Below are 25,049 nucleotides of genomic sequence, written 5' to 3' on the forward strand. Positions count from 1 at the left end.
TATTGCAGTATTGCCGTGGCATTTATCGGGAAATAATCTTGTTACCGCATTTAAACAAGAATAGTAATGCGGTAAATTCCATCACCTGGAACAAAGTGATGTGAATCAGAATAAAACTGTTCTACGCCTGTGATTTTTAAAAATGACGCCTACCGGGCTGCCAATGAGCCTGCATACAGATACTGTACATCAAAAGGGTGATCTTGCACTGTTCACGCGGCAACTTGACCGTCTCCAGCGTCGATGCGAGGGAAATAGAATCCGTCAATTTGGTCTTCCGCACCGGTGGAACGAAGGTGTTCGCAATATACAGTATACATACAGGGGATTCGGGAATTTTACCTACTACATTGGTGAATTTTATAAATCTGGGCGGTGCGTTAAAAGGTTCCCAAAAATATTTTGCTGCTTTATGCCGCTGTAAAGACTCATCAAAACTGACTGCGCAAATGTGCGCAAGGTTAAGCAGTTATCAATCTTCGCTGTAGATTTTCTTTGGACTGATCAGTTTTCCTGTGCGACCTGCTTCTTACCTTCCCCAGAAAACGCTCTAAAGTATATGAATCAGCAATAGTATGATTTCGTGAGCAATTCCAAGCACATTGAATGCGATATCACTGCAAAGTAAATCTTGTATTATAGTGGTTTAACTGGTTCACTGGAAGTTGAACTTAGACATGTTTCGAATAGTAAAAATGGATAATCACCACGCGTGCAGTAAGAATACGTCAAACATTTACACAGATACAGACCTCGTCTGTTCCTTTCAATTTGTAATCATATCTTCCTGATCATTTTGCTAAAGGACGGTCAAGCATTCGGACTGGTTTGTAATTCTAAGCGCCTTTTTCAGGGGTTTTACTGACTCCAGGAGTGGAGATGTCGTTGAAGGATTGTTACGGGACAATAAAGTGTGCTGCCACTGTCAGACCATCATCCCCACCAGTTACAACAAATCCAAATCTGGTTTTTAGACATCGACGCGACGGCGCTTTACACGAATCGGTAAGTGGAAGGGAATTTTCGCCACCAGCGGCCTAATCGTCTCACTGTACTGCCCCCAACTCTCCATGGTCTGCCACCACGAAATGTCGATTGTACAATTATTTTCCCACGGGAGGAAGGCGGTAGGTGGTGTTGGCGTTCCACTAGTACGGCATGGTCTGCCAGCATTTCGGTCACCGCTGTGATATTGTATGGTTGTTATGAGATGCACCACTCCTGCCTATTAAGTCGGGGAAAAAGGATGCAGCAGAACTTCGGTAGGAAGTCCTGCAGCCGCTAGAACCTTCCACTGTAGTCTTAATGTGTGCGTTATACCCGCTGCTCGATAATAATAGTCGATATTCTACAAAGCATGTGCAATACCGGACAGGAAAAATGGCAAATGCAGCGTCCGGACGTACTCTGGCGCAAATTCGTCCAGCCGCTACAGTATGTACTTGTATTAATAGTTTTAGCCTGGAAGGCTATTTAAAATGCGATGCAGAATACTTTTTCCGAAAATTTTAGATTCGTTGTAACCTGGGTGCATTTATGTGGCGTGCTACATTCTGCAAGTTTTGCAAGACGTCACTGCAACGTTGTCACGTTGGACACTGGAGATAAAACACCGGACGGCCGCATTCACTTGTCATCCCTGCCGTCGACGGCTCGTTGACGTAATTAAAAAATGAATTCGTCATGCGATTTCACTAAAAACGAGCGTGTTGAACGCTTGCACCAATTTTGCTGCTGAATTGCAACGAATGTTTTGAACGAGTGCTGGAAATTTATGAGAAATTTAATCTTTGCGCAATGATTCCAGTCACATGCACAATCCCTAAGAAGGTCAAAACCTCAAAAACTACCATAGTGCAGCTGTTCCAGTAAAACTTCTATAGACAACGTTGCCTTAGAAAAGCTGAAATCTTCTCAAACCGGAAATAACAAACGTTTCGTGCTTACGGCTGACCTAATTTTTCTTTTTTAATTTCGTTAAAGTTTAATGTTCTGTTTATTGTTAGGTGCTTAAGGTCATATGCCGAACTTGGAAAAAGATTGTTTTGAAAGAATTTAGGGATGCACATGGCGTATACCAAAACAGGGTCTCTAATAATGAACGTCCGCGGAGTGACACAAATTTCTGCCGCAGAAGCAGGTTTTATCACTAGCTGCGCTAATTTTACCACTTGTAATCAGAAAGTACTGTATTTCTGCATACCAAGCATAGTATTCCTATCCATTGCCGCTCTACAGTAGTATAGTCTACTGGCGTATTAGTATAGTCTACGCCAGTAGCCTAGAGCGACAATGTCCCATCTTGAAGCAAGCTTGATCGGGTTTGAAAAAGAACAAGTAAAGTATTTGTATCTCAAAATAAAATTTTTAAAATAGCGAATGTTTTGAGACGTTTCAATAAGAGGAGGAACTGTGCGTTGCAGCTGTTGCGTTATTAAGATCCAACAAAGTGGAAGATACCTGCACGGGACTGGACATGCCGGCTTGGATTATGGCCTTTGTTTGGACGGGATAATTGCGGGCTCAGATGTACGATTACCTGGCATAGCAGCCAACGTTTAAGAAACGGCACGCATGTTTTTGAGCATCATATTTTCTGGACCGTGTGATTATTATTTCCAATTGGATTTACTGGGGTTTGCAAATTCCAGCGAAGCAGATTAGCGGAAACTGGGTGTAGAAGACTTCTGCTCGCGCCTGATGAACTGACATACAGCATGACTTGCAACATTAACCTGCAAGGGTCATCACAGCTGGAATTTGCAATTTCTCTGAAATTTCAGTTAAAAATTAACCAATTAGATACGCGCGTTTTCCCTCGTATAGCATGCCTACGGCAAGTTGCGCGTGGGGAGTGCGTAGCTCTTGTTTTTAGGAGCCATTATCAAGTGCTTATTAAGAAAAAGATCAGTACTCCGCGCAGCCTCCCCACAGTCTGGAGATCTCTCTTACCAAAAACTTTTATAATTATAAAAATCTGATACGACAGTTAGATCTGCCGTGGTCCAGAACTGCGTCACAGGACTTTTGCTTTTGAATACGTGCGATCAGAATCGTGCCCGCACGATGCATGCTGACCTTAAACTTGGAAAAATTTTGCCTGAATACAATACGTAACATAAATTATTAAATACGCAATTTAGAAGGAATAAATTGAACTTATTTTCGTACACTACCAACCACAAAATTAAGATAACTTGTCGATTTTCGTTGTCCGCATAATTGTAAAACAATAGAAATGGTAGGTCTTAACCATACAAACAGTGCGTTACAACTCACAAATAAATATTGTAAGTTTATCTGGTTGTTTGATTTGGTAGGACCACTCTTATAAGCAACTGCCTGAAGCAAAAAGCCGCATTTATGTTATTTTAAGGTGAGTGAGTGACCGAGATACCATTACTGACCAGTGTTAGGAGGTTGGTGCTGCCTTATAGATAGGCAGAGTCGCGCCACTTCCGTTGCACTTTTGTGCACTTGCACGTGCGAGTTGTTTTTTTGGCTTTACCGATCTGCGATCGGTTGCTCATTGACTTTAGATCCGCGCTGCCAGAATTTACATTCTGACAGCTTGATGGTTTTGCGCATGAGATTTGTGTTCTGGGCATTGTGCCTTTATTCATTTTCTTCGAAAATTAATAAACGATCGTTTGTGGCTGGCGTTTGTTCTGTTTTTCCTTAGCAGCGTGAGCGCCACGCTGACATGGTGGAGATGCAATAAGATTCCCGTATCCCTTCATTTTTCGATTTAATTTATTTGGCGCGTAGTCAATAGCGCGCATCAGCGGAATTCTCCGTATTGGCCATTCAGTCTGCCTTCAGCCTACAGCGAAGCGTGGACGTTAGCCATACGCAAGCGACGAGGAAGTCCTAACATCAGCAGCCCGACAACGCGGAGCTCCTGAGCCGATTTCCCGTCAACATCGCATCGAATCCGTCTCCTCTACATACCGGAGGGAAGCCCCGACAACAGGCGAGCTTCCTAGCGGGAACAGGAGCGGGAAAAGGAAGTCTGCGTCCGGACGTCAATTTCGGAAGCAAGCAAGCAAGCGTCGACCGCATCAGCTACAGTCACGTCAGCTAGCAGGTAAGCCAAGCTGCAGAATTGCAGATACCGATCAAGGTCGTCTAGGCCTTGCTATCGAATAATTTTAGAAGGAAATTACCGATCCTTTCTGAAATTGCTAATCGAATACAGAAGCTGTAAAGCATCTGTAATATATCGCCGTATTATCGTAATTGTCGATAACATTACCGTATTATTTTCGATTTTATTATCGAAATTATTAGCCGATTATTTCCTGATAGAAATACCAGAATCGATAGACCGAATTTACTGAATAATTGTAGGAATATTTATCGAACGCGGAAGCTGTGAAAGCTACCGTGTTGCACCGTAATTGTCGATGTTGTGCTTTGTGCACAGTAAAGCTTTAACCGTCTAATAATTTCACGATTATTACATAGGTAATCATCGAAATAGTTTGCTGAAGAAATCAGCAAAAATACCGAGTGTGATAGTTGCGAATAAATTGTGGAAATTAACTGCGATAACTTCCGATTTGGTAATGCATATCGTTGTGGATTATTCCACGTGTACCGTATTCTGTTGTTAATTCAACAGAATTATCTAACTGCGTAAAAGCTTAGCTGAAATAGCTCAGCTAATACCGCTAAATTCTAACCGTAAATCTTTACGAGATTTAATCGAATTTATCGATGAACCGACCCAAATATGGGAACTCGAAATAGACTTTCCGTATGATTTACCGCATACGTTGTTAGAATATAACCGTGGAAATTACCGTTTAATTTTCGATAATTCTATCATGCACCGAACGCCGTTAGCGAAAGTTAAGCATTTTGCCGCCGAGGCCGTGCGATCAGCCGGGCGGATAATCCGTAATCAGTCTGAAAGTGATGATAGCGACACGAATCGACCTAGTGAGGAAGTAAAAGACCCTCCTGGGAAAATAACGCGAAATAAAATCAAAAATACTGGCGTATCGTTTTTTCATCAAGAATTACCGATGGTGACTAAAAGAGTAAAAAAGCGACAACCTCTGGCAGATTTACCGGTGCCAGACGAAACAGAAGTAGATGCTGCAAGTTCACCGGCCGACCAGATAAATCTGGACGAGAATATTTTTGAAATTCCTGAAACATTACCGGCTAATGCGGAAAAATCTGATAGTAATCTCGAATCGATTGGATCGACGTTATCGTCGGTCTCGGTCATTGACAATACCGAAAATGAGAAGGAAATCGACACGTCAGATGACGATGAACCACAGACAGTGGTGCCTAGATTTCAGAAGGCACATAGCAGTCCGAATTTAATCGATAAGGCATTGGGCCGTGATTTAACGCCCGTGAGCCTGATACCGTCAACCGGAGAAAAAGTTGCAATAATTGGTGCTGCTAAAGCGAGTGGCACCATTGTACAACTTCAAGTTGATAACTCAGATTTATCGAACCGTTTAAAGAAAGCTGAGTCCGGTTTAACCCATCGCGATCGGGTTATTTCGGACGTAAAGAAAGAAAGAGACGAAGCGAGAAAAGAAAGAGAAGAACTAAAAAAGGAACGAGATAATTTACAAGAGCAGTTGCGAGTATCGAAAGGCAGCCATCAGAAGGCACATACTGCCGCTTTAGGGCTACGAGATCAAGTAATCGAACGTGATGAAGCAATCGATCGATTAAAAGCGGAGTTATTAGAGGCCGATAAATCGGTTCGTAAATCGCAGGAGCAATATCTCCAAGCAATTCAAGAAACCGGTCGATTATCGACAGAATCAAATGATCGCTTAAAAACGATCAAAGAACTGGAACTATTTATCGAAAATAGCCGATCGCAGTATAATGCTTTAGCTAATAAGTATAACGACTTATTAGCGAAATACCAGCAATTATTAAGCGCTGCTAACGAAAGTCAGGGCGAGTATGAAGAGAGACCGGCTAGTCGAGTGCGGACTGGGAACACCGAAACCCAGCAATCCCGCATGGATTCGGCTTCTAGTATGGAAAATCGTAAAGAACGAATCACTCTAACCGAAGCAGAACTGATCCGTAAGGTTCTGCAGGAAGAATTACGGAACAGTAAACGAGCTAGTCGGACTAATAGTCCCATTAGGAAAACCGACCTTGCCGATGCGATGAGACAGCCCGTTCCGCGGCCGTCTTATAACGGAAGCAAGGAAGATATCGATAGCTTCCTGATCAAATTTGAACAGGCAGCGAAAGAGAATCGCTGGAATAGCGATACTCGCAAAATCACCGAATTGGCGTATTGTCTGAAGGACGAAGCCATTATCTGGTATAATGGTTTGATCGCCTCGAATAATAAGCCGAATACATACCGGGAATGGCGTGAACAGTTGATCGCGCGGTTCGGGGATACCCGACGCACAGTTAATGCGCTAGCCGAACTAACTAGCCGCACTTATCGCCCAGGGCAGGAAACACTGGAAACTTATTTCCAGTCAATGATGACTCTCCGCGATCGTGCAGGTTTTACCGGTTCTCCGGAACAAGTCGTCACTCTTTTGCTAAAGGGTGTGCGAACGCACGAGAAGTTACACGATAAGCTCGAGGTCATGGATCCTCGTACACCGGAGAAATTTCTCGAAATTATCCGACATCTATCATCGAGTAATCCTGATAAATACGTAATCCCTGTGGGGAATAAGAAGCGACAGCAAGATGCTGACTCTGCAACCGTTCGAACGGTGCAGACACAACCGAAACCAGCAAGTTATGCAGCAGCGGCAGCTAGTCCGCCGCGCCCGGGTAATAGTGGGAATAATGCTGCAAATAGGCGACCATACCGACCGGCTAATAATAATAACGTTAGACCGGCTAATAACGCTAATAATAATAACAATGTAAGACCAGCTGGTAATAATAATAACAATAATGTTAATAATACCGGCAACCAACAATCGAACCGTTCTCAGTTGTGGGCCGAAAATTCTGGGCGAATCCCAGAAAATACCGATAAATCCCCGCGACTAGAGAAGGAAATGCGAAATGGCAGAGTAGTGGAATACTGCCAACAGTGCGATGTCTGCGGACACTATTATGAGGCATGTCAATTTAAGGACGTGCCGCGAGCCGAAAATCCTATTTATTTATCGTACCACGATCCGCTGACTGGGAATCGCCGATACGCTCGGGATTTCTATCAGGGACGTGGCAGTCGAACCGGCAGCGGAGCGAGCACGCCTAACGGTGGCCGCTCCCGTAATAATTCGCAGTCTCGTGGTCGTCCGGCCGGCCAACAGTATGGGCCATCACCGACGCCACGTTCACCGCCGCCGCAGAAAAGTAATTTTGCTGCGCCCACCGATAGCCAGGAAAACGACAACGGGGAGTAGATTCCGGCGATACTCCCCTGTTGCCTGGTGAACCGCCGGATACTACTGAATCAATCCGAATTAGTGGTATCCGAATCACCGAGCTAATTGAACCGATTAATATCGAATTAAACGAGATAAACGTAAATCATACTACCGTCGATTCTATTAATGAACCTAAACGAGCGGCACCGTTAATCTTAATGGGTCGCGTCCAAGGAAATACGACGCACGTAATGATCGATACCGGAGCCGAAACGTCGCTTATTTCTAATGAATTTGTCGACGAGTTAAAATTAGAAAAAATACCGCTAATTAAACCGTTAAATATAAAGGGAATCGGCGGTACCCGCGGATTCCCAGTGACACATTATTGTGTTGCTGCGATACAGGTACAAAACCGAATCGTCGAACACGCCTTTTATATTAGGCCTACTGTCGACGATATTAAAGTATTATTAGGCCAAGATTTTTTGGCAAATACCGCTTACACTGTACGCAAGAATGAGCTGCAGTGGATTCGTTCGATTAATACAGCTATTATAGTAAATCCAAGTACACCGGAGATAGCGAAACCGAATACTAGTAATGAAATTGTTCCGATACCCGTGGCATCGGAACCCACTATTAATGCCGCTATAATTCCTAATAAATCAACCGCTAATACCGAAATTGTTCCGCTACCCGTGGCAAAAGCCACGAGCGGAAATGAAACTAAATTACCGGAGCCGAGATGGTCATTTGGTGTATTATGGCAGGAATATCGAGTTTTTGTATTTGAAGTACAAGAACTAACCGAATTGTTTCATAAATCTCGACGGGATATTCTTTTCCTGAACGACGATAGCACACCGATAGAAGGTGTAAGTCGAGAAGAAGCCGACCAGATGGCAGCTAAAATCGAATCAGTCTTCGTAGAAGAATACCAGTTGTTGTTAGAGAAACAACAACGATTAAAGGAAGCGTTTACTAAGGCAAAATTCTTCATACCGTACGTACTGCGTTCTGAGCTAGAAGACTTGATCAAATTAAAACCGGAGCAAATTGCTAAATTACCGTATCGATTGAAGGAGAAATATAAACCGGATAATGTTCCGCCGGATACGGAGGGCATTATTAAAGCTAACCGTGAACCGAAAACAAAATTCTGTGAGACGGCCGATGTCATAGAATTTAAAAAAGATGAACCGCCTACGAGATGTAGATCACAGTTAGTATCGAATGGAGAGTATGGGAATATCGTATGTAATAATACGAACATCGATTCTCACGATCCGGATAACATAACTGAAAGCAATAAAGTACCAGGCACTAGTGAAAAGCGACTAAATAATCAATCAAAATTTGATGCATCAAAGCTAATTATTGTAAATGTAGAACCGGTAGAAAATACTGCTTCTACGCCGATTAATAGGGAAACAGATAGGTCTGATCAACCGACTGCTCCCGCCGCTAATGATAAGACTTGGGAATTTTCCGAGTCGCCTAAAGTAGATTCTACTTATCGGGGCGAGCGACTTAAATCAATTAAGGTTTTCGCTACCGATAAAATCCTATTAAATCCTGGTACGAATATGGCTACAGTTACTGCTTGTTTCGATAAAACCGAAGAATTTGATACCGATAAATTTATGTTTCTACCGAGCCCACATGTTTACATGGAGAGGCATATAAGACCGATCGAAGGCGTCGTTCAACCAGTTAACGGCAAATTCGCTTTGGCGTTATTTAATTTTTATAGCGATCGACAGTCCATAAAAAAGGGACAATTTATCGGATATTTAGAACCGTATGAAGAGATCGGAAATGATGAGATCTGTATTAATACAGTCTCTTTTGCTGAGCGAACTCCTGAGGAACAGCAGGAGATTAAAGACGCTGTTGATACGTTGAAAATTAATACGAAATTAACAACCGAACAAATAAATAAAATCAAGGCCGTATTCCTTGATTATCCGGATTTATTTGCAACTAAGCGAAGACCGTTTGGTGATGTTACAATCGTTAAACACCATATCGATACTGGTGATACCTTACCGATAAAAAGCAAACCACACCGTACCTCTTGGCGAGGACGGGAAATTATCGAAGAGCATGTACAAGAAATGCTCGAAAAAGGAATTATTCGTCGTTCTAACAGCAACTGGTGTTTTCCAGTCGTGTTAGCTACAAAGAAGAATCCTGACGGAACTATCGGTACTCGTTTCTGCGTTAATTACATCAAACTTAACGATGTAACTAAGAAAAATAATTATCCGCTACCGTCTCCAGATGAGTTATTACAATCAGTCGCCGATAATGAATTTTATGTAGGCGTCGATTGCAATGCCGGCTTCTGGCAGATACAGATGGCAGAAGACTCAATCGAAAAAACTGCGTTTATTACGCAGGATGGACTTTTTGAATTTTTACGCATGCCGTTTGGCGTGTGTAATGGACCGGCTACGTTTCAGGAGACAATGAATAAGGCCCTCTCTGGCGTACGAAACGAAAATATATTCGCATATCTTGATGATATAATTGTAGCAGCGAAAGATTTTGACGATTTAATTCGCAAAATTAGATTGATGTGCGAATGCCTCGTTAAAGTTGGGTTTACATTAAAACCGAGTAAATGCCATGTCGGCGAGACCGAGCTTCACTTTCTCGGTCATATCGTTTCGAAGGCAGGAATAAAAACCGATCCGGAGAAAATCTCCGCAATTTCTCAGTATCCGAAACCGCAAACTGAAAAAGATCTTAGATCTTTCCTCGGTTTATGCAATTATTATCGAAAATTCGTTAAGGATTTTGCGAGCCGAACCCGTGCGATGTACGGGTTACTTAAAGGAGAAATCGATGTCAAAAATAATTGGAAAGCCGAGCACGATGCCGAATTTATCGACTTAAAGAATGCATTAATTAATGCACCAGTACTTGTGAAATTCGATCCCAGTAAACCGACTGTCATCGAGTGTGATGCCAGTACAATCGGAATAGGCGCCATCTTACATCAAGATGGTCATCCTATTATTTACGCCAGTAAATTATTGACCGATGCTGAACGTAAATACCCTATAACCGAACTCGAATGCATGGCAGTTGTATTCGCGTGCCGTAAATTTCGGCATTTTATCGAATATTCGCACTTCTTTGTACAAACCGATCATCAGGCGCTGACAAATTTGTTGCGCTCTGTTTCGCGAAAGGAAGGCCTAAATGGGCGTCTTACACGCTGGGCACTTCAATTAAGTAGTCATAAAATGACTATTTTATATCGACCAGGGAGGCAGTGCGATAACGCCGATGCTCTTAGTCGCCATCCTGTCGGTCCGCCGATTGAAACGGCCGATGATGATGACTGGGATGACATGAAAGACCGAAAGTTTAGTACTCCGACTATCAGAGTAACTACCATCACCGATCCCGCTGACCATGAGGAAGGCGAAGATAATTTTCGATATTATCGAGTCGAACAGGAAAAAGATCCTGTTATCGAGAAGCGTATCCATGCTTTAGAAGGCAGGGCGGAAAGTACGCATTTAATTAAGCGCGATCCCAATTTCGAACTCTGGAACGGAGTTCTTTATCGCTTAACCGAAAAAGATGGCCGCCTAGACCGTCGCTATGTAGTACCGAAGCATATGCGTGTTGACATCATGCACGCCATGCACGATACACCGGCGAGTGGTCATTTGGGACCACAGAAAACTTATAAAGCGATAGCATTGCGATATTACTGGGACGGCATGGTAGCCCAGATCGATAAATATGTGCGAAATTGCTACTTATGTCAGCATAGGAAAACCGAACGTAAAGCACCACCGGGAAAATTACAACAAATTAAAATTGGTGCACCGTGGTACCGTATGCAAGTGGACCTTAAAGGACCGTTACCGATTACACCGAGAGGCAATACTTATATCGCTGTTGCTATTGATGAATTAACGAAGTTTGTCATTGCGAAAGCGATACCAAACGCGAAAAAGGAAACTGTAGCGAACTTCCTAATTCAGGAAGTATTTTTACCGTATGGTACACCGCATATTCTCAATACCGATCGTGGAACACATTTCCACAATAAATTATTAGAAGCGATTAATATTCGTTTTAAAATACAGCATCATTTTGGTGCTGCTTATCATCCAGTTGGAAGAGGACTTGTCGAACGCCAGATGCAGACAATTGCCGATTCATTGGCAATGTACGCTGCAGATGGGCGCGAGAAGAATTGGGATACCGTTTTACCGTATGTTATCGCAGGAAAAAACCGAGTAGAAAATAAGACGACGCATATGTCGCCTTACTATATGTTGTATGGCCGCGAACAGGTTATCCCGGCTGATGTAGCAACGAAAACTAATTTACCGACCGATCACCCATCGATTGCCGAATATATGGCGGAATTACGCCATAATTTAAGCCGCGCGCAGGAAATGGCAGAAATTTATCTAAATGAGGAATTTCTTAAAAGCGCGGAGCGATTTAATCGGAAACGTAGTGATGATGACTACCAAATCGGAGAAGTAGTCCTTTTAAAAAAGGAAAAGAAAAAGGGCGAGACAGAATCGTTTAGAGAGAAGTTTGGCGGTAGATGGGAAGTTACCGGTTTCCCATATACGAATGCAGTTGAAATTGAAAATAAAGATAAACCAGGAGAAACTCGCATTGTTAATTTCGAGCGTCTCAAGCGTTTCAATACTACCGAAGAAGATCGTAAGGGAATTACTACAATAATCCCAAAGATAGTCGAAAATGGATTTAATGTTCATGCTGAACCGTTCATACCGTCTAATACCGATGAAGTTAATAATACCGTTAGAGATAGAATTGAAAGTAATAATAACGCCGAAAATGACGACAATCAGTGGGAAGTAGAAAGCGTACAAACCGCTGACAATAATCGCAAAAATAAAAATAAGAAATCGATTAAGTTAAAATTTCATGTACGCCGTGGGAAAAACGGATATGTACATGTGTAATAACTTACGGGAAATACTACCGATCCCCCAATTCTGTGGTCCGTATCTCTCGCATTATTGGTGGAAATTAATATCGAGTTATTTCCCCTGTATCTAGAGGTTCATACCTCTCGCCGAATCGCTTAATTAGTAACCGAACTAATGTTGAATTGACGTTGTCGATTAATTGCTAAATTAATTCTCGGATTAATTTTAGTAGTTAAATACCGCTACACATCGAACTTACCGGCTTACTCTGTTCTTGTAGGTACCGAAATGGACAGACAGCAGTCAAATCGCCGATCGAATTCAGGTAATAACACACCGAACGCTCAGAGATTGAGTATAGTTTTAACCGATGTTCAATCTGCGGAAGAACCGCCTCAGATTGAAACTGTTCGAGTATCGCGTGGAGTACAAACTGATGATGTTTTTATAACCGACTACGACCAGTACCAAGCATTGATACGGCGTATGCAAGAAGATGATGGTGAGAATTTTCCACCAGAAGAATCGCCAGAAAATTTGCGTAATATCTCTGCTAATAATCAACCGGCACAAAATGTTGCTATAATCCAACCGACTGCACGCACGGTGGAAACACCAGCGCCAGTCTCAATTTTACCGATTAATTTGGGTGCTTCGCGCAGCGAACCGCCATCAGTTCAACCGGTACGAGATGTACAAAATGAATCGGCACAAAATGTGCAAAATTTAGCTACTGTAGCACAACCGAATGCTGGGTCCTCACAGGAAGCCCGGAGTGAACCACCGTCGGGACACGGAGTAATTCGTTTGAGTTACCCTGTGCCACATGAAATTCAGTTAACCGAACCACCGGTGATTACACCGTTGCCACATACACCGGGAACGCCGCAGATGTACACTGCAATCGTAAGATATAATAACGAGCAACACTCGTTTATATTGGGACCGGATAGAGTAGCATTAACCACGGTTCCAGGCCAATCGACTGTACAGCCGCGATTGATTTCAACATTAAATCGGCCTGTACTACCGACACCAGTGCCGCCGGTACAACCGCGCATGGTGGTTGCTCCGCCGAATACGACGGTGAGACTCCGACCTACGAACGGAAACGGAAATCCATCGTCGCAACATCGTTTTATAATTTCTCCTACCGATCAGCCGCAGTATCCTGTCAGCCAACTGGTTAGACCGGGTGTTGTTAAAATTAGTCAACCGATTCGGTTGCCAGGTATTATGGCACCGACCCCACCGTTCACGCAGAGTGGCACAGCGCCAACTGCGCAGTCTGATCGCGTGCCAAAGAAAGCTAATGATGGGCAGCCATCACCACCGAAAATACCGCGACTGTCTACAGAGACAGTTGAAAATCAGACAACCGAACCAGTTCTACGCGAATCTGAGCGTAGACAGCGATTGCGTGAAGAGCAGGAAGATCTACAGCGAAAGATCTGCCAAGTGCGTGATCAGTTAAATCGTAGCTATTTTGATGATAGCGACGATGATGACGAAACGGGTAAATTGCGAATCGACGAACAAAATGTCGACGTAGCAGACGTAGACCGATCTATGCAGGATCAGACGGGGGGAAATGTCGAACCTCCAACCCGATCTGCATCACCTGAAATACCGGAACATATTCCTGTAGTTAAGAAACCGGAAAGTAAAAAACCATCGCCGAAAGATTCGGATGATTCATCGCCAGTACTTGTTACTGTTTCACCGCCCGAACCGTCCACAGCAGTTACAGCAGAAGATGAACTGTCTTTAATGCTGGACGCAGCGTTTGAATTTTTCCGTCAATTAAAAAACCGGGAGAGAGCCGCTGCGTTTAATTACCTGTATCAGAATTATCGAACGCATATAAATCGACAGGCTGATCGAGAACAATTTCGATTGGCTATTCAAGCTGCAGTTAATCGGGGCGAGATGCTCGAAGTGTATATTAATTGGTCACCGACAATAATGTACTCACCGACATATCTCCGTCAGACTTGGTACCAATTAATGGTAATTAGTACACCGGAGAGTTTTCGAGAAGCCGTTACTATCGCTGTACGCGATATCCATAATCGACAGGGATCTACCGTAGCAGAGATTGCCAATTATATTACTTTAACGATGCCGATGAATTTAGTGGCTCCCGCACGGCAATTTCCTATGATTTTGGAAGCTATTCATGAGCTAGTGCGTCGGGAGGTTTTAATCGAAATAACTGGCCTAAATGTGCCACGATACGCACTTATGGATAGTAATCGAACGCGAATGAGTTCTATTACAGGAATCTCAGTTAAGGAACTGAGACTTCCGTCACCAGACCGTAAGCGTAAGAACGTAAAGATCGTTCAACCTCCGCCACCGCCTCCAGAACCGACTTCTAGTGTTCTGATTGAGACTATCAGTCAGATTGTGCGATCTCGTCAGGAACCGACTCAGGGACGAATAATGGATCGTCTCAGACATCGTTATAATCCTGAGGCAGTAGCAATCGCCCTTAATCGCGAGTATGAAAATAGCCGACTGTTACGCCGATTTAATACTAACCGATTGGCTGAATATCATACTATTTCACCGAACATTTCATTTTTAAGTAATTACCCACTGTTTGATGCGAGACAGTGGCAAGAAGTTGTACTGCGTACAATCAGGGAGATCGCTGATCCAAATGGATCTACAATCGATGAAATAATTCAGTATATTCGCACGATCCGTCCCGATATGGGAAATCGTGTTGATCATTACGTAGAATTAGCTGCGTCTGAACTCGTGTTGGACCCGGTTATTGTTTCTCATAATGATCCACAGCGAGGTATTACTTGGCGAATTAACGAAGCCTTGGGACAACCGGGCTCATCATCGCGCCGTTGAATAATTTAAAATTATCGAGTAATCGACTACTGTAGTATTAACACAGTAGATACCATATCGAATAAATACGACTCGTATTTATTGCGTAAATAATTAACCGAAAATCCACACAAAATTGTGGTCCATATCTCCGCGTAAATTGCAAAGCCGATAATTTAACCGAATAATATTCCGAATAAATGATCGGAAATCCCCCGTAAAATGGTGGTCTGTACCTCTCGTACTGATCGTGTACCGAATTCTTATCGTTTAGTAACGTACCAAATAAACCGACTTAATTATCGTTAAAATCATCGTTTAAATAAGTCATAGAAAATCGAGTAATTAATCGAAGATTAATTTAAATAATCTTCTTGTAGACCGAATGGAGCCGCTATCGAATTCGTGTGATCGCTGCAAGCACAACACGAATAATCGGAAATGCACCGATTGCCTATTTGGGCAAAATATCGACAATATGAATCCAGACACCGTTGTAACGCGATTAGTCAGCGAGGTGATGCACGCCAATCTGGATGCATACACAACTCTAATGGAATCGCGTTATGAGCCGATCCTCCAGAGGAAACCGTGGTTGTTGGCACAGATCAACGACGCAGTCCGCGAATTTGTCAATAATCGACGGGACCACTGGCAACAAGTGCCAGATCCTGGAGCAGCACCGTCGCAGATGGCGATGCGATTTAACGCACCGTCACAACCGAATACACAGGTAAATAATTACCTAGCGGGTACCTTATTATCGGCAGAAGAGTGGGAAATGATTCCCTTAGATCGTTCTATTCCCAGTACGTGGGAATATGATATTCTAAATTTTAATGCTAATTCATCGCAGGCATATACGATGCCGCCTCAACCGATGTTGAATTATCAACAGTTTCCGCAACAGTTCCTACCGGCGCAAAATGCGCAATATCCGCAAGCTGATTGGGCGTTTAATCAGCCGCAGTATCAGCAATATCGTCAACCGATGCCGATGCAGGTACATGAATTGAAAATTTGTGATGTACCGTCGTGTAAATTGTGTAAAATTCAATCTAACACGCCGTCTGTACAGCAGGCGACATGCAGTACAAGCAGCACCGATCCGTGGCTCGCTGAGCGCGGATATCGTCCGAATGTCGCACAGCAGTTTGGTTCCCGAACTGCTAGTCAACCGCAGAATGTCGAGCGTCAGCCAAGCATGTCGCGTAATCAACCGGACGCGCGTGCGGGACTGATGAAAAAAGTAAGTAATATGTCGTTAGATGAATCGACTACGTCAGTAGGAGATGAGTGTTTACAACCGTCCTCTGACAGTAGTAGCGGCAGACCTCCGTTTGGTGGCCGCCATCGAATTGAATATACTTTGGAACCGTCTGCGCATCATTCTCAATCGCGCAAGAATATTGTAGTCGAAGGTAGAGATTTAACCGAATTAAATAATAAATTGTCTGCTGAATTGCAGAGACGAAACAGCAGACAGCGCAATCGCGATAACGTTCGATCGGCTGAATATCAGCAACAACCGTCGCAATCGCAGCAGCCTAAGCAGAATGTTCGACCGGCTGGAGATCAGCAGTCGAATAATCAGCGCAGCGAACAGAATAAACCGGCTGGAAATCAGCAGCGCGATGTTCATCGTCGCGGATACCGTGATAATCGCCAGTTGCAAATTGATCCTGCAACTGTTATTAAAGACGTGATGCACATCGTCAATAACGTTGAAATCTATGTGCATAAATTAACCGGCGTCTTGGGAATCGCGAACCGGGAAGAGAACCCAGACGTAGCGCAGATCCGCAATATGATCCACGAGTCTGTGGATTTGCTTGAACGAATCGGGCTACGAGGCCGTATGCTAGAAATCGACTACGCTAATGTCGATCTAATACGATCGCTGGATGTGCAGAAATATGCGACTCGCCGTTCAAATTCCTTGCGTACAGCGTTGGATATTGGCCAGCTGTATGTACCGATTACCGCCGTGGATATTGAGATTTTATCCCAATTCCGCATTTTTGGCGATAAGAATACGGAGACATTTCTCCTACAATTCATTTTACCGGAAACCGATCCCGCAAAGTTTTATTTCTTTTGTCGGGTAGCCAGTAATTTGGACCGTTGTACTCGTAATCGAAATATCGACTGGATGTCGATACCGTATAATACCGGGCTGAAGACTGCAGTTATGTGCATCTTAGCCGCGCTGCTTGGAAGCCACAGCGCCCATAATTATATCTATAAGCAGAAAGATCGGCCGGAATATCGGCAAATGCGCGATAAGATCCTGTTATTGGGTCAACCGAAAAGCGAACAGCAGGAGGCACAAGAATTACGTGATATTCTTGCCGCCGCTGGCCAGACCGAAATGGACACTAATCAAGGTGGTCCTAATCAGTTTTATGACGATATGGACGAGCGGATGAAGCGATTCGCAGACCGTCAAAATCAGTATGAAACTGGCACCAGCTTCAACAAGCGGAAGCACGTGCCTGACTCACCGGATACTCCTTTGGGAAGTAAAACCGAACAGCCAGTGTATAAAATGCGAGTCGTCAATACTCCTACGACGAGCAAAGGCAATGCTGCAGGAAATCGGTCTGCACAGCCACAGTTAGGAGTGGCAGGATGTATGAACCCGCCGCCCAAACCGACCGTGCCCACGGGAAGCAAACCTGTGTTGATTCCACGAGCGGTGGAGAACAAACAGGCCGTGGCAGTATCGTCAGCTCCAGCGTCGATTAGCTCGATGACTGTGAAATCGACAGGTACGAGTACTGTACCAACCGATAATAATTTGCGTTTACCGGCCAATAATGGCGATAATAATAAAAAACCAAATAATGGTAATAAACCGAAAGTTGCAGGTAAAGTGCAAGGACAGCAACAATCGGCTGCTCCTGTGCTAACTGCATCTGCTCCAGCTGAACAGCCTGGACAAATGAAACCGGAAGAAGCTGCAAAGTTGGCAGCATTGAATGCTCGTAATGAAAAGTTACTGAGCACTATATCGCTATCGCGCATGAAACCGCACGAGAGGAAGTTTTACGAAACTACTCAGAGTTTCCGCGATCATGTTGAACCGTCAAGCGATGAGTATGTGCATAGCATACTTAAAGAATTGGTTAATAAAAAAATTACCGATATGTCGAAAGATGAATACGACTTCTATTCGACTGAAATTCATCGATGGCCGAAAAAAGAAATTGCGACTGGCCCAGTGCCAGATAATTCATTCATTAAATTACCGACTGCGCCAAATGGCGAAGAGACCGAAGTCTTCCACGATACTGTGGAAGAACCGCAAATAGTTGCATCGACATTAGTCGAACCGGCACAAGGTGTGCTTTCTGAAGCGATTGGCACAGCACTGAGTGTTGTAGCTGCTGGCGTTGTAACCGAATCTGCGACTGCTGGCGCTACTGCTGACGTTGACGTTGATATGCTGTCCGATGCGGATCCGAACGCTGACGAAAAGCTGGACACCGAATAAAGCGGACAAAGCTGTGATTTGGAGGATGACGATTCTCCGGAATGGACAAGCATTTAATGGAATGGGATCTCATACGATTTGCATTTATTTTTTGTGATTGATTAACAATAGAATATGCCGCCGTTTGTGGTCGCATTTTGATCATATTTTCATTGACCGTGTTTGTGTGTTTTTGTTGCCGATTTTGCATGGGCTTCGGAGGGCCTCGCCGTTCCACCCGTGGCATGTTAGGAGGTTGGTGCTGCCTTATAGATAGGCAGAGTCGCGCCACTTCCGTTGCACTTTTGCGCACTTGCACGTGCGAGTTGTTTTTCGCTTTACCGATCTGCGATCGGTAGTTCATTCGTGTGGATCCGCGCTGCCAGAATTTTACATTCTGACAGCTTGATGTGTTTTGCGCATGAGATTTGTGTTCTGGGCATTGTGCCTTTATTATTTTCTTCGAAACTAATAAAAGGTTGTTTGTGGCGGGTGTTTGTTCTGTTTTTCCTGAGCAGCGTGAGCACCACGCTAACAATAGGATGAAATTAGATCTATTTGCTCAGAAAGCAGGCATCAAAGGTCGCGTTGGCGGTCGAATCTAAGATATGACTGTCACGAAGCCTGCAGCTACCAGATCAACACAAAACGCATTAACTTAACGTTATAAGTGTGAGGAGAGAAGCGGCTCACGTACAGCGACAAAATCTTTCAAAGGATTTCAACGTATTGCGCCGTGGTGCAGTGGTACTGCCTACGCGGATCTAACGACGTAGCTAGCCGGGGTTCGATTCCCCCATCGGCGCCTTTTTCAGTCATTTCTCGGTTTCCCTCGGATTGCGCCCTGCTGATATAAGGGAACGACAACCAGAACAGTCAGCCAGTCATTTCCCACAGAGCACGTTTGAAAACACACTGAGCACACATTCCAAATTCAAAGTGTTGCAATATTTACAAAAGAATGCCAAAACGCATCTTTATCTAGGCTTCTGTTTCTTTATCAGTTCTGACGACGTTCACGAAAGACACAATGCAACGATACCGTACACGAAAGGGAAATACAACATGCAGTATATTTGCAGTATTTTATCGTATCTGTGGAAGCGCTTATTTGCACATTACACTTGCAGAGCAGCATAGATATTTTCTATAATTCTGCATAAACTGTGAAAGTCTGTAGGTAAATTGTTCAGATCCTCCGGGTTAGCGTAAGCTGTTGAACCGCTGTAATCAGCCGCCAACTGCATTTACAGTTACTAGTAGCTGTGAAGGCCATCACATCATCATTCATCATCAGTAATGTTAGCTTCCTCACACTTTATCACCGTCTTGTACAAAGTTGAATAAAAAGCCACAACTGGGGTGTTACTGATTTTTACTTCTTGCGAGATGATGAGAAAGGTCTATCTGCTTTGAGCGAATTGTTGCATGGAGTACAAATCGTTGTACGTTCTGACCGTTGTATTAATAACGTAATTTCAAAACAAATATTCGCACCTCGATATGTTCCATGTGCTTTGTGGTGCACAAATCTATCGTTGTTTTACTTTAGATGCTGATATCAATATCGGTGCTGTCGAGGCCGCTAAATTTTCTGCTGACTCATCCCGGCATGTGTGCTGAATACCTTTCCACATTCTTGTTATTTGGTATGGCTTTCTGTTCTATAAAAAATATGTCTAAGGATAAATTTTTGGTTATAACTGCAATAATTATGTTAGAGAAGATAAAACTTGCAAATGTATGCGTGCGTACCGACTTTACAATCCCTTCGGTTTCTTATGCGCATGTTATTTCGTTACTTCCTCTGCTGCATTTCTTAAGCTTCTGTTAATGATTGCAGCAGCTGTCCTCTCACTGGATCGTCCAGTTGTATACGGGGAGGGAGAAGCTTTAGCGGAATGCTATTACAGCACGGAGTTGCTGACCTCATGTGATATGGGGACCGAAGCCCAGCCAGACAATTCCAGCGCTGTCATTGAGGCCTGCTCGCAACAGCCGGGAGTCACATGGTATCGCCGCAACTACAACGACACGGGCATCTATAGTAACATAACTGCTTATCAGTTTGATTTGATTCAAGAGGCCAACGGTCTCGACAACGAACGCGGTACGTCTCGCTGGGCGCTATTTCCGCGCCGAAGCTGCAGCTTTTTATCGCTAAACAAACAAAATGTTTTCTGAACGGTTCGTAGGCAGCGTGAGGGCTGTTTCACGTTGCACCATGGATCCAACTTATGGCACTTCATCTACAGATGTCACTTTTTACGAACTTTATGCGTTACTGACAACGGCTCGAGTTTATTATCCACCAGAGCCTGATCGTTATTTGATGCTTTCTTACTGGTATCGCCTGTCTTTCGGTGCATCAAGCACTCCCGCCGATAACGTCTATCCTGTATTCATCGATCATTACGATAGCCAAGGGAACATGAAGTATACGATCAATATGATGCAGCTCTGGTCGGTTTACTATAGTGAGGAGTGGTATTACAAGGAGGTGAACGCGTTCCATTACAAGCCCCATCAGTGGTATGATCCAGAAGCCGATGTTTCTCCGTTTGTTAGTTTTTCTTTTCTTTGCACACCACAGCGGTAGATGCCAGCCGGACCAGCCCGGTGTCACAGCCTTAGCGCTGGACGCCATCCAAATTTTTGCCGGTTAGCAGGAGACGAATTTCTTAATGATATGCTCCTGAAAATTATTGTTTCAGACTGCATACGTAATGATTACTAAAAACCTCGGTTTTAGTTGTATTTTTCTAATTTATAGTAAATAATTGTACAAGGTCAACCACCACACGCTCCACCACAGCCCTTTCGACGACCATGAGTCCGGTAACGTCTACCTCCACTCAGCTTACAACTTCCTTGAACAATGTCTCCAGTGCTCCAACCGAACTATTGTCATCAGGTACATACTACTTTATGCATACATAATATACCAGACGAACAGGAACAGCCATTTAATTATTTCAAGTATTGCTTACATTTGCAGTTTTCAAGATGCCTACTAAGCGTTGTATAATCAAATGATTAGATTAGTGTTGTACGATAATTTTATACAGCTTTTTCTACTTTCAGAAGCTTCCACCACATTCTCTTCTGTCTCTGTGGAACTGCAGAAAGTCACCAATAAGGACACGTATCCGGACAACAACACCTACTACATGCAGTCGACACACAACGTGCTCGGCGTCATTCAGGAGGCAGTGAGCAGTTGCTGCCAGCTGACTTTCAGCGATATTCTGACGATCGCCAACTTCTTCCAAGAGTTTGCTGGAGCGGAAGCACCACCAAATCTACCGGAAGGTGCACAAGAAGAGGCAGTCCACACACTGCTGCAGATCACTGACCAAATACTCTATGCGGAAGAGGCTGCACAACTGAAAGCACCGGCAGCCAACAACGACGGGTACGACGCAGCAGCGACCGTCTACCAAGCACTGGAAGATATGTACAACAATCTGCCACCGAACGATGTACCATACATTTTCAACAGCTCATTTTCGTTGACACATATCCATGCCGTGCTGATCAACGGTTCATCCCAGTTTGAACATTTTAATTTGACCACAAAGCTGGAAGTTAGTGGGTTCAATCGAGAAACGGGAATTGCGGTTCTCGCGGATGGCAGATCCGCAACCGTGGCCAGTATTGAGTTTAATACGGAAGCGCTGCAAGAGGCCTTTGAAGAGCTTCGTAAGTGGGCTGCCGACTTCTGCAGGCGGTATTCTGGTCACTCTACTATTTCGACGGAAGACTCCGGAACTTATTTCTTTTTTGGTTAAAATCTGTCAAATTGGTTTAAAATGAATGACGAATTTTGATGATCATTTAAACACATCGAAACTTTTAACAGGACAAATTGCGAACACAACACCAGTAAAGTTTTCCTTTTCGCTGTCGGCGATGCAGGCATTCAAATTTGCCAGGTTCATTCCCACGAATGAACTAAACGAAAGGTCAAGCCCGATAGTTTTACTGGCATCATTGGACCACAGACTTAAGAGGAAAGATATAATCACCATTCGGCATAACGTGGACGTTTTGTTTGAAGTAAGCCGTAAAGTTACTTCAGTATTAAATTTAAATATTACAATACCGCGCATTCCAATGCTTGCAGTACCCATCCGGAGCAAGGAGGCAACACCAATGTATCTTCCTAAACTACACGTCCAAATACTGGTCTGAAGACGGTTGCCGGATGACTGCTAAACATGCTAAATGGAACAGCACAACCGTGAAATGCACCTGCGATCATCTAACGCCATTCTCGCTTCTGCTGACGTTGTGTGGCAGCTTATCGAGATCCTTCGTTCCCAAGGATAAACCGTTCACTTTGGATCTGGCTGTTGTAACGACAGCCACAACTATCGTGGCGGCAGCATGTTGCCTCTTTGCTCTGTTAATCATAACGTGGGTAGTGATGTTTTCTTGTTGGGGTGCACTTATCGTATTACATATAATCGGAGCATTTTTGGAAATTCTGTAAAACGTTTTTAGGGTCAGAATTTTGCGGCGTAGCGTTATTTGGGACGAGATGACATTTACACGGACGGGTTTGTGGATAGCGCTGTTCGGAATGTATCTCTTCACCATTTTCTCCCAGTTAATCGTTTACGCTCCTGAATTGTGCGGACAAAAATTTTGTCTGGCCAGTGGCATTTTGGTACATTGGTTTGTGCTGATGAGCGTTGGATGGACGGCGGTGCAAACAGTTCACCTCATTCAGGCTGTACTGTATCCCGAACATTACGGGAGGAAATATCACCTCCCAGGAGACACATACCATGGATGTAAAGTGAAAGCTGGGTTAGCCGCGACACGTGAGTGCATTTTTTCTGGTTTTCTGTGTTCCTGTAAGCACGTCCGGCCAACTAAAGCTCTTCTTCATTTTGCTATAGTTGTTCCCAGCGTGTTTCCGCTTCTGGCCTCCATGCCACATTTTTCTGAGACATTAACCACTTCGCTTGGTGGCTACGGTTATGCAGACCATGAGAAATGGTAACGAAAACCCTTAATTATATTTAGCGCAATCGAAACATCTTTGTGTAGTGTTGTTTGCGAGTAGGTGTTGGCTGGACGGTGACCATCTGTGGATTCCCTGGGTGACTTTCATTGTGCCACTATTGGCTGCTGGCCTACTGAACATCGTTGCGGTGTTAATATATATCTACAGTAAGTCAAGCCAGCTTATTCTATTTTAACCAATCACAGACTTTTTAAATGTATGAAAGGCTGTTTCTGTAACTCAGAATTTTGCAGTCTAATGTTTCTACTGTTATTAGCAATTAGGAAGCGTCGAAAGGGGTTCTCACTCCGCGAAAATGATAAATGGAACGATGCCGATTCTGTCAAGCATAGACTTTACGGCGTGATCATCAACACCGGTTTGATGGGATTGATCTGGTTGAGCGTGTGGCTGGCGCTCTTCTCCTGCTTCATTGACCAGACACTGCAGTACATCTTCGTTCTGTTATTGACTGTCGCGTGTGGATCGCAAGCGGTGTACATTATCATCTTCCAAGGGATAATTTCGGGCCGGAGTTCCAAGAACACAAGCAGCGCCTGAAACAGCAGCCGACCGTATGCCACTGCGCGCGCTTAATTTCCGGCCAGACAACGGGATCGTTCACTTCCAGTTTGTCGTAGTGTCCAGTGAGATCATATGTTGATCCGATGTGTGTCATTATTGATCCGATTCATTATTGTTTTATCATATATTGATCCGATTCTTCATTGTCGCTCTTTTTTGAACACGTTTTGCCACTTTTTTGACCGCTTTTTAGCAGAGTGTGCCGCAAAACTTTCTTTTAGTGTTTCTTTAAACTTCAGAAATCAGAAGCATAGTTGTTAATTAATTTTGTAGGTGCCATTACCAGTAGTTTTAGTTTGTTAGCAATCACTCGTTTGCTACACCACTATAGACTTCCCCATTTCACCACAACGAACTGAAAAAAGCGAGATAACTCCAGCCCTAGCAATTAGTTGTCGGTTATTTGCTGTTTGCAGTAATAAGGGTGAGGTATTCTTAAAGCTCATCAGGTGCTCGACTGGTACTTTTAAAACTGAAGCTTCCATCATGCACAGAAGTGCTCGTACTCCGTGCAGCAAACGGTCAAACCATACAGTGTGCAGCAATAAACCGGAAGCAAACCAAATTATCAATTTTCTTATTATGCTAGCGGTAGGATACTAGCAAAATACACGTTAGCATGCACTGGCGGACCGGAGCGAGACTTTAGCGAAATTTCCGCTGCTTTGGCGGTATAGCGCCGCACAAGAAGTAGTACATCGTGGGATAACGGCGCATCGTACAAAAGTATGTAAAAATATGCCCCTAGGCCACTTTTTTCTCGTTATGTTAACTTCTAAATATGTTGGAAACTGCATTTAATTAAGTTTCGTCTTGCAAGAAACAGTGAAGACGGGCATTATTAT

General features: G+C 43.8%; 2 protein-coding genes across 3 annotated transcripts; both read left to right on the forward strand.

Moving 5' to 3' along the window:
* Positions 1 to 3,566: 3,566 nt before the first annotated feature.
* Positions 3,567 to 18,626, forward strand: LOC129581718 (uncharacterized). Its single transcript, XM_055472932.1, has 7 exons — positions 3,567 to 4,087; positions 12,564 to 12,608; positions 15,511 to 15,863; positions 15,987 to 16,133; positions 16,209 to 16,379; positions 16,599 to 17,901; positions 18,517 to 18,626. Exons 2-7 carry the CDS (start codon positions 12,572 to 12,574, stop codon positions 18,624 to 18,626), a joined length of 2,121 nt encoding a protein of 706 aa, XP_055328907.1. The 5' UTR covers positions 3,567 to 4,087; positions 12,564 to 12,571.
* A 1,302-nt stretch (positions 18,627 to 19,928) lies between these two features.
* Positions 19,929 to 24,439, forward strand: LOC129581956 (adhesion G-protein coupled receptor F2-like). 2 transcript variants are annotated; one of them, XM_055473281.1, is made up of 12 exons: positions 19,929 to 20,050; positions 20,158 to 20,254; positions 20,449 to 20,715; positions 20,801 to 21,266; positions 21,379 to 21,519; positions 21,690 to 22,307; positions 22,468 to 22,664; positions 22,732 to 23,024; positions 23,112 to 23,434; positions 23,513 to 23,612; positions 23,680 to 23,786; positions 23,897 to 24,439. In XM_055473281.1, exons 4-12 carry the CDS (start codon positions 21,140 to 21,142, stop codon positions 24,178 to 24,180), a joined length of 2,190 nt encoding a protein of 729 aa, XP_055329256.1. In that variant the 5' UTR covers positions 19,929 to 20,050; positions 20,158 to 20,254; positions 20,449 to 20,715; positions 20,801 to 21,139; the 3' UTR covers positions 24,181 to 24,439. The 2 variants fall into 2 exon arrangements, with proteins under 2 accessions (XP_055329256.1, XP_055329257.1); XM_055473282.1 differs by having other exon boundaries at positions 21,693 to 22,307.
* Positions 24,440 to 25,049: the final 610 nt, after the last annotated feature.

This window comes from Paramacrobiotus metropolitanus, unplaced genomic scaffold (assembly GCF_019649055.1).
Source record: "Paramacrobiotus metropolitanus isolate TYO unplaced genomic scaffold, Prichtersi_v1.0 Parri_scaffold0000006, whole genome shotgun sequence".
Classification (NCBI taxonomy): Eukaryota; Metazoa; Tardigrada; class Eutardigrada; order Parachela; family Macrobiotidae; genus Paramacrobiotus; species Paramacrobiotus metropolitanus.

Excerpts from the sequence above, each read along its gene's own strand:
- LOC129581956 (XM_055473281.1), top strand. The coding sequence starts at position 21,140 with ATGATCCAGAAGCCGATGTTTCTCCGTTTGTTAGTTTTTCTTTTCTTT. Across the intron at positions 21,520-21,689 it reads AACCGAACTATTGTCATCAG|AAGCTTCCACCACATTCTCT; the intron begins GTACATACTACT and ends TTCTACTTTCAG. Across the intron at positions 23,435-23,512 it reads AGCTGGGTTAGCCGCGACAC|TTGTTCCCAGCGTGTTTCCG; the intron begins GTGAGTGCATTT and ends ATTTTGCTATAG.
- LOC129581718 (XM_055472932.1), top strand. The coding sequence starts at position 12,572 with ATGGACAGACAGCAGTCAAATCGCCGATCGAATTCAG. Across the intron at positions 16,134-16,208 it reads GTCAACCGATGCCGATGCAG|CAGGCGACATGCAGTACAAG; the intron begins GTACATGAATTG and ends CCGTCTGTACAG. Across the intron at positions 16,380-16,598 it reads GTGCGGGACTGATGAAAAAA|AGACGAAACAGCAGACAGCG; the intron begins GTAAGTAATATG and ends GCTGAATTGCAG.